The sequence below is a fragment of the Nicotiana tomentosiformis genome, chromosome 1, assembly GCF_000390325.3.
Source record: "Nicotiana tomentosiformis chromosome 1, ASM39032v3, whole genome shotgun sequence".
NCBI lineage: Eukaryota > Viridiplantae > Streptophyta > Magnoliopsida > Solanales > Solanaceae > Nicotiana > Nicotiana tomentosiformis.
Window position 1 is genome coordinate 1,493,763 of NC_090812.1, and position 9,283 is coordinate 1,503,045.

The 9,283-nt window shown below is 38.2% G+C and overlaps 2 protein-coding genes across 2 annotated transcripts; one reads left to right on the forward strand and one right to left on the reverse strand.

Annotated features, from left to right (window-relative positions):
* The first annotated feature begins 54 nt into the window (after positions 1-54).
* On the forward strand, positions 55-3,904 carry LOC104088929 (disease resistance protein RPM1-like). The gene is made up of 2 exons (XM_009593699.4): positions 55-273; positions 686-3,904. The coding sequence occupies exon 2, from the start codon at positions 699-701 to the stop codon at positions 2,487-2,489; it is 1,791 nt and encodes a 596-aa protein (XP_009591994.1). The 5' UTR covers positions 55-273; positions 686-698; the 3' UTR covers positions 2,490-3,904.
* Positions 3,905-7,323: 3,419 nt separating this feature from the next.
* LOC138907383 (uncharacterized mitochondrial protein AtMg00810-like) lies at positions 7,324-8,340 on the reverse strand. Its single transcript, XM_070198165.1, has one exon. The coding sequence runs from the start codon at positions 8,338-8,340 to the stop codon at positions 7,324-7,326; it is 1,017 nt and encodes a 338-aa protein (XP_070054266.1).
* Between the last annotated feature and the right edge of the window lie 943 nt (positions 8,341-9,283).

A 9,283-nucleotide genomic window follows, 5' to 3' on the forward strand; every position in this document is an offset into this window, starting at 1 on the left:
AGCTTCCCAGGCCTATACTTATCTTAGACCTCAACTCAAACCTTAGGGACAAAACAATTTTGTACTCACCAAAACAATAGTTGCGTTTTCCATTTGACTAGCATTGACTTGGTGACTGACAACCAACTATGGTGAAAATTGGAGCCACATACCTATGATAGGATTTCAAACACAAAGTAGAAAAGTCAAATTTGAAGAATAACATCATATTTGGAATCTCTTCTTCCTGTTGTAGTTTATGGTTAACTAGAAGAGCTCCTCCATCAGATTAGTGTAAGTTTTCCTTTTAAACTTTGTACCTTTCCTATTTCTCCACTGCCCCCCTGACATAGAATTTTATCCTTTTGTATTCACCTGAGTCAAATCCTGATCACTCTCAAACCTTATGGCTAAAGCAGAAGAAAGTTAAGCTTAGAAATTAGTTAGAATTTAGAAAGTTTCTAGCAACTTCCTTTTAGTTGACTTTTTGTATTTGATTGCTTAATTGTTCTGAAATTTCTACTTTCAAGGTCACTGCTATATATTGAAAGGGTTTGGTACCATAGACAAGCGTGTTTGCTTTTACTTAATTCATAAAGGAGTCCAGCTTCAGTGACTAATTAGGGACCACAATATATATATATATATATATATATATATATTCCTTGGTTGACTTGTTTTATTTTGATTCTGGTCTCTTCATAAGAATTACCAGGAACATGGGGCTGTTCTTGTTTACATTATTACATAAAGAAATGAGCATAGACACTTGTGAAGATCAGGCGGAGATGGCAGACTCTGCTGTCACTTTTGTACTTGACAAAATCACAAGCTTATTAGCGGAAGAAGCAACACTGCTTCGAGGAGTCAAGCATGATATCCAGTATATCAAAGATGAATTGGAGAGAATGATAGCCTTCCTTGGCGTGGCCGATGCTTTAGAAGAGGGAGATGCAGAGGTAAAAGTATGGGTTAGGCAAGTGAGAGATGTTGCCAACGACATTGAGGATGTTCTTGATGAGTCCATGCTCTTGTCATATGATCATCACTTCCATGCTTCTTGTTGTTTCATTTCTAAATTGGTTTTCTCAATCAGAAACATCAAAGCCAACCATAAACTTGTCGTCGAAATCCAAACACTCAAAACAAGAGTCCGCAATATTGCAGAGGGACATAAGAGATACCGTTACAAATTTAATGTCCCCGAGCAAGGTTCAAGTTCTAACCATGTCTATAATACTGCGCATGATCGCAGAGGGGATGCGCTATTGCTAGAAGAAGGTGAGATAGTGGGCATTGAGAATCCAAGACAGCAGCTAATCAGTTGGCTCGTGGAGGATGATCCCACGCTTAAAGTGGTTTCGGTGGTGGGAATGGGAGGTTCGGGAAAGACCACCCTGGCCAAGAAAGTGTATGAGGATGCAGCAGTTAAGAAGTATTTCAATAGCGTTGCTTGGATAACAGTTTCTCAGTCCTTCAAGGCTGAGGAAGTTTTGATAGACATGATCCAACAACTCTATGATGAAGTGAAGCAGCCAGTCCCCAAAGGTCTAAGCACCATGAGCAGTAACAGACTAAAAGCACTAGCAAAAGTATTCCTGCAATCGAGAAGGTATGTACTAGTTTTTGATGATGTCTGGACTATTCAAGCTTGGGAAGCTATTAGATATGTATTGCCTGATGTAAATAATGGAAGTCGTGTTATCGTCACAACACGTCTTTTCGACGTGGCTTCCTTTTGTAGCATAGAGTGCAATGGCTATGTTTATGAGCTGAAACCCTTGTCTGCAGAAGAGACGTGGAGTCTTTTCTGCCAAAAGGCATTTCATGGTAATTTGTGCCCTTCACACTTGGAGAGCATTTGTAGGAAAATCTTAAAAAAATGTGGTGGATTGCCGCGGGCTATTGTGGCCATTGGTGGGGTTTTGGCTACAAAGAGCTGGACTAATATTAGGGAATGGGGAATGCTTAATCACAGCCTTGGTCCTGAACTTGATAGCAATGACAAATTTGGGAGTATGAGAATAGTTTTGTTACTCAGTTTCAATGATCTTCCCTACTATCTTAAGCCATGTTTCCTGTATTTGAGCATTTATCCCGAGGATCATCTAATTGAGCGCAATACGCTGATCTACCGGTGGATAACAGAAGGGTTTGTAAAACAAAAAGAGGGGAGGACAGTTGAAGACGTTGCAGAAGGCTATCTCAATGAGCTCATCAACAGAAGCTTGCTCCATCCGGTGCAATACAATGATGACGGTAGCATGAAATTGGGACGGATTCATGACCTATATCGCGAGCTTATTCTTTCAAAATCAAGAGATGATAACTTTACTGCAACAGTTAATGAGCAGACTACATTGTGGCCTGAAAAAACTCGACGCCTGTCAATCCATGGCACGCTAGGGAACCTACAAGTGAAAAGGTCAGCCACTAAACTCCGGTCTTTTCTTACATTTGGTGTAAGCAGATCCACAGTCCTTATCATGCATGAGTCTAGTGCTTGGTAGCTCCAGGATGCTCAGAGTTTTAGATTTGAGAAGAGCCCCTTTAGAAATGATTCCTGAAACAGTTTTCAGTTGTTTCATTTAAGGTATCTAAGCTTGAGGAATACCAGTGTGAGGGTGCTTTCAAGATCCATTGAAAGACTCAAACAGCTAGAAATATTAGATCTGAAGCAGACATATGTCACTGAGTTGCCTGTGGAGATTTTGAAACTTGAAAATCTCCGACACCTTTTAGTTTATAGCCACGTTTCCTACTCGTATCTTCCTTATAATTGTTCACCGGGTTTTAAGGCTTTGAGAGGATTTGGAACTTTGAGAGCCTTGCAGAAACTTGTGTATATTGAGGCAACCCCCGGCAGTGACATACTCAGAGAAGTAGGGATGTTGAGTGAACTGAGAAGACTTTGTATTCTAAAGTTGAGAAAAGAAGATGGGAGGATTGTGTGCTCATCAATTGAAAAGCTCCGCAAGCTTAAGTCTTTAAATCTTAAATCAGTCGAAGAACATGAGATCCTTGATCTTTCTTACATGTCTTCTCCTCCACCTCTTCTTCAGCGCCTGTATTTGACAGGACGCATTGTTAAGTTTCCAAGGTGGATTCAAGATCTTCATTCCTTGGTCAAAATATACTTCAGGTGGACTCATTTAACAGATGATCCGCTCAAATATCTCCAAGATTTGCCCAATCTTGTCCATCTCGAATTTCTTGTAGGATACACTGGAGAGGAACTATACTTTGAGCAAGGTAAATTTCAGAAGCTTAAGTTGTTAAATTTGGACAAGTTGGAAGGACTAAGACGGGTGACAATCAAAGAGGGTGCAATACCTCATTTGGAGAAGATGGTTATCCAGAGATGTACTCTGCTGGAAAGTGTGCCAATAGGAATTGAATGCCTCCTAAGTCTGAAGATTCTTGAATTTTTTGGCATGTCTGATGAATTTATCATGACATTGCGTCCCGACAAACTAGGTGCTGATTCTGGAAAAGTTTCACATATTCCTGAAGTATATTATTCGTATTGGAGGGTACATTCACTAAAGGAGAAGTGCAACAATCAGATTTCAAGCCATTTTGGAGCTGTCACTAGGACCTATGGAAGGCGAAATTCGCTGTAGGGTTATTTGTTTGCTTGAAGAGCTTCTCAGCCCCCCTCCAGTTTCTGTATATACGTTTTTCGGTCTCCTTCCAATTTATGTACATAAGCTTTCTCAGCTTCTTAGTCTCCTTCCAGTTTCTGTACATAAGATTTCTCTGCTCCTTCATTAGACTTGAGAATTGAAAACACTTACTTTTCATGTTGTTAAATAGCTGTATATAAATTTGTAATGTTCTCTTTACATAGCGAAACTGAACTTAATCTGTAACTGGTGCTACTTTCAGTTATTCGTTTCAAAGAGTTTGTGAGTTCTCAGATTTGCATTATGATGCCATACTAACCTTGTGCAATTTTGCAATCTCTGCGCGTATGCACTTTCTTTTAAAATATTCAGTGTTAGAGTACTGCATATGTAAAAATATGAAGTTTGTGCGATTGTAAATTCATGCAATTTTAAGTAGGCTGTTTGTATCAAGTTTGCAGCTCTCGTTTGTATCAATTGGAGTCGATTTATTATTCAATCTTAATAATCTTTCTGATTTTTAGTGGTATTATCTGTAGTTCTAAACTTGAAAAACTGAAAGTCTTTTCAGCTTTTTGGTCGAATTTTACACTTCTATGCATGTGTCAATTCTTTTTATTTTATGTCTATTTTGCAAACCAAACAATTACTACCTCTCACGTGAATACAATTGCAATGAAAGAGTTATATTACACTCTGGCTAGTGTTACTGAGCAGAAATGAAGGAAGCTGAAAGAAGAGAAAGGGAAAAAATTCTTAATTGATTTCACTTATCCAAATGTGAAATCATATGTTGTGCAATTTTATTTGACATTTAGAATGTTGCAACTATTGTTTGGTAAGTACAAATAGGTTATGCTAGCTTAAAGCTCATACATCCTTCGTATTATGATGGTCTAATGTGATTCGTACAATAGGATCTAGTGAGATATTACTTTGTCGAACATATAGATTTCATGTGACAAATATAACTGAAGTGAACTAAATAAAATAGAATCAAATAAGAAAAATAAGTTAGCAAAGTACATAGGTGCTCTCTTGTCTTTGTTTAATTTGTTTTACGCTACTATTAGAATAGTGGGATGAATCTCTATTTTGGACATCTTTCATGTTCCTTTGATCATCACTAAAAATGTCTAGAGAGTTTTGTCAAAATCCTATGCAAGTACACATTTATCGCATTCTAACTTTGACTAGCGACTCTTGCATGACGTTTTTAAAAAAATACCGAAAAATTAACCGAACCGTACGTATATCGAAGAGAAACCGAGATAATTAGGACGGTTCGAAAAGTCTAATTTTAATTATACAAAATGGAATAAAAAAAAATAGTATGGTACAAATTTATAAAATATTAGCCAAACTGAATCATTAACACCCGTAGTTGCAGGTTACAATTTGATGTATATATTTTATTTAATATAAAAGTAGCTATACATTATCTTTTGGTGTATATATTGTTCATTATATAGAAACTTTGTGATTTCAATATTTATTTCTCATTAATTATACATGTTTAAGTGAAAATATTATGTTAAATCTCATTTAGGAAATGCAATTAATCTCCTTTATGAAAACATAGCATTTTTGAGATACGACGCATTTTGAAAATGTGGATTATAAATTTCATTTGTGAAGAAGGTGATTAGATATTAATTAATGTTTGGCGGTCATTTTTCAGAAGTCTATTCGCATATTTCGCATTCATTTTTTCACATGTTTTTACCCGCTTGGTTTGATCAGACTTATGATTTCCAAAAGAAAACACGTTAGGAAATATTACCAACTTGTAAAACCTTTTCCTAATCAATATAGGTTTCCCTGAGGCAAAATCCTTATATGTCTCTATTTATACTCTTATTAGGTTGTTCTAGTTAACTCGCTAATTTTCGAACTCAAGCCCACGACTTTGTTCTCCTTGTTTCTTACTACTTTTTTATCACAACTATTGAAATATGAGTTTAGGCATGGATTTAGAAGAATTGTTTCTAAACTATTTTGGCATAGAGAGGAAGCCAAATATTTTTAAGTTGATTAAAGCAGCCATAGACGTTGGTACATGGAAGTAACCTACAAAGTTTAAGAAGCACAAAGATGAAATACTGATAATGTTGCTGAATCCGGAAAACCAGGCGGCGTTGACAGTGTTGGTGATGAAGAAATCGATAGTGGTGGTGTTGAGTTCTCTGTTGATTATCTCCACCAAACGGAGAAGAGTTCTTCTTCTAGGTTTCAAGAAACATGCCATATTCTTGGGCGACAAGGGAACTACAACGTCAGTAAGGCCAAATCTACTGTATTTAAACTAAGTTTAAAGAAGACTCAGGACATTGACGACAAGCTTCAATACAAACATGTTGATAGTGATAAAGAAAAGAAGACAGAAGTAGGGAAGTGTCTGTCCGACAGTACAGAAAGCAAGAACATGAGTTGTGTCACGGGATCGGCAACCAAGAATTCTCCTGGAGGTTTAAGGAAGATGAAGGAGGATATCAACCGCGTGGAAGAAAAACAAGATTGTTCCTCACAGAAGATCAAGAGGAGGCTTGAGGGAGGAGGGCAGTTACAGAAACAGAGAAACTGCAGTGCAATTACAAGACCAAATCAGAAAACAACACAAAGCTCTACAGTTGCAAGACCAATGCAAAAACCAGCACAAAGCTCGACAGTTGCAAAACCAATGCAAAAACCAGCACAAAGCTCGACAGTTGCAAAACCAATGCAAAAAGCAGCACAAAGCTCTACAGTTGCAAGACCATTAATGGAAAAAATAACACAATCCGGAATGAAGTTTGAATCAAGTAAAAGAAAATTTGAGGAAAGGGTTGCTGAGCAAAAAAATGCCAAGAGAAGGATCATAATGGTGGACTTTCATGATATGCTGAAACCAGCTAAAGATCCTTCTGCTCCCAAATGCTGCTGGGATACGAGGAGGAGGTTTTGAGATTCTGATTCCATTTGTAGTACACGAGAATCTTTAAGTTTTCCTTTTTGGCTTGTAATTGTATAGAGTATCATCATTCACTTTATTTTTTACTGAGTGCTTGATGTGTTTCCTTTATATGTTTGAATGATCTTTTACTCAAATAAAAAGTTACAATCATAAAAAAAGCTCGACGGATCACGTAGTCATTCCCTTTTCAGAATATATATGTAGATTATGTGGCTTTGATGTGGTTTCTCGTGTGTATTTTGGCCCCTTTCCTACTTTTCTGGCCTCTTTCGTTTGAATGGATGCTTAACTTATAAAGTATCATTCTTTATTGACAACTCGGGGTTGCTTTATTGACTTTATCCTTTAAGTTAAGCTCTTGTTTCTGTTTTTCTTGCAGGAGTGTATGCAATTAAAATGGAAAATGTTGTCTTTGGTCTAAACTATCTTCTTACCTATTTAAGATTTGACAAAAAACAATCTTTTCTTGTTGGTGTTAGTAAGTTTATGTAGTTGCAATTACAGGTGTGGTTGTGTTTGAATGTTGAATAGCTGTGAGTTTGTGGAAGATCTAGTTCATGCAGTGATCAATTACAGAGTAACAAACTAGAGAGGAGGAGAAAAACTTCATTTCATTTTCATGTATGTCTAAAACTGTATAGAACTGGAGGAGGTGCACTGTTTTAACTAACTCACGTGCACCTCTCGACCGACTAATATTTTTACCCCTAAAGTCTAGACAATTACACTTAGGTCCCCTTACTATTCTAATCTCAGTACTCCCCCTCAAGCTGGAGGGTGGAATATATCTAACACTCCTAGCTTGGATATTAGAGGATGGTGTTGTGCTACACTTAAAGATTTAGTCATTATATCTGCAACCTGCTCTTTGGTAGAAACATACTCAGCTGCTATCAGGCCTTCCTTCATTTTTTCCCTTACAAAGTGGCAATCAATTTCAATATGTTTAGTCCTCTCATGGTAGATAGGATTTGCTGCTATCTGCATAGCTGCCTTGCTATCACAAAATAATTTCAGAGGTTCTTCTACCTCTATGTTCAGTTCTTTCATCAACCCAACTAGCCAGACTACTTCAGCAGTAACAACAGCCATGCTTCTGTATTCTGCTTCTGCAGAACTTCTGCTAACTGTTTGCTGCTTTTTTGATTTCCAAGACACCAGAGACTCTCCTAGTTTGATCACATAACCAGTTACTGACCTTCTTGTGTTTGGACATGCTGCCCAATCTGAATCACAATAGGCAGTGACTCGTGTAATTCTTCCTTTCTTAAGGAAAACTCCCATCCCAGGTGATCTTTTTATGTACCTTACATCTCTCATAGCTGCTTCTAGGTGAGACTGCTTTGGATGTTGCATGAATTGACTCGACAACTGCACAGCAAAGCATATATCTGGTCTGGTTATTGTTAAGTAAATCAGCTTCCCAATCAACCTCTGATAGCTCTCAATATCCTGCAGTTCATTATCTCCTGTCTGCTGCATGTGTTTGTCATAATTTATTGCAGTCAGTTTCAAGTTTTGCTCTAGAGGTGAACTAGTTGGCTTTGCTCCACTTAGGCCTGACTCAGAAATGAGTTCAAGAGCATATTTTCTTTGATTAAGCAGTATCCCCTTGTCAAACCTCATCATCTCTATTCCTAGGAAATACTTGAGTTCTCCTAGGTCTTTCATTTTAAAATTCTTATGCAAAGTATTCTTTGCTTCATTCACCAGAGTACCGTTGCTTCCTGTAATCAAGTATCTTTCAACGACGAGGATGTAGAAAGAATCATACAACCCCATAATGATGCACTGGTAATATCCGTACTAATTAATAAAACTCGAGTTAAGCGTGTGTTAATTGATCCAGGTAGTTCGGCCAATATTATTCGATAAAGGGTCGTAGAACAACTCGGCCTATAGGACGAAATCTTGCCCGGGGCTCGAGTGTTAAACAGATTCAACATGGCTTGTGAAACTACTCAGGGAGAAATAACATTACCAGTGAATGCAGTCGGGACCATCCAGGAGACCAAGTTTTATGTGATTGAAGGGGACATGAGATATAACGCCCTGTTCGGGAGACCGTGGATCCACAACATGAGGATTGTGCCCTCGACCCTTCACCAAGTGCTAAAATTCCCAACACCATAAGGGATTAAAACAATCTACGGGGAGCAGCCCGCCGTGAAGGAAATATTTGCCATCGATGAACTAATTCCAATATCGACACTTTCATCGACAAAGGAGTCAGATTCGAAAGCAAAACAAGAAGCCAAATAGCAATCACAGACGTCAGCCTCGACCCAACTAGATAAGCAGGGGACTGACGAACACGATGATTATGGGGTACCTTGATCCTTCATAGTCCCCGATGATTCCGACGCTACCAAATCAACGGTCGAAGAGCTGGAGCAGGTCATACTGATCAAACATCTGCCCGATTGAAAGGTATACCTGGGCACGGGGTTAACTCCCGAGCTCAGGAAAAAACTCATTCAATTCCTTATAGCTAACATGGATTGTTTTGCTTGGTCCTATCTCGACATGACATGAATCCCACCAGAGATCACCACTCATAAACTGAGCTTGGACCCGAAATTCCATCCGGTGAAAGCAGAAAAGGAGACCCCAGTCTGAGATCAAGCATGCCTTCATCAAAGATGAGGTAACTAAACTCCTTAAAATAGGGTCCATCAGGGAAGTCAAATACCCCGAATGGCTAGCAAACATAGTAAGTAGTCCC

Excerpts from the sequence above, each read along its gene's own strand:
- LOC104088929 (XM_009593699.4), top strand. The coding sequence starts at position 699 with ATGGGGCTGTTCTTGTTTACATTATTACATAAAGAAATGAGCATAGAC.
- LOC138907383 (XM_070198165.1), bottom strand. The coding sequence starts at position 8,340 with ATGGGGTTGTATGATTCTTTCTACATCCTCGTCGTTGAAAGATACTTG.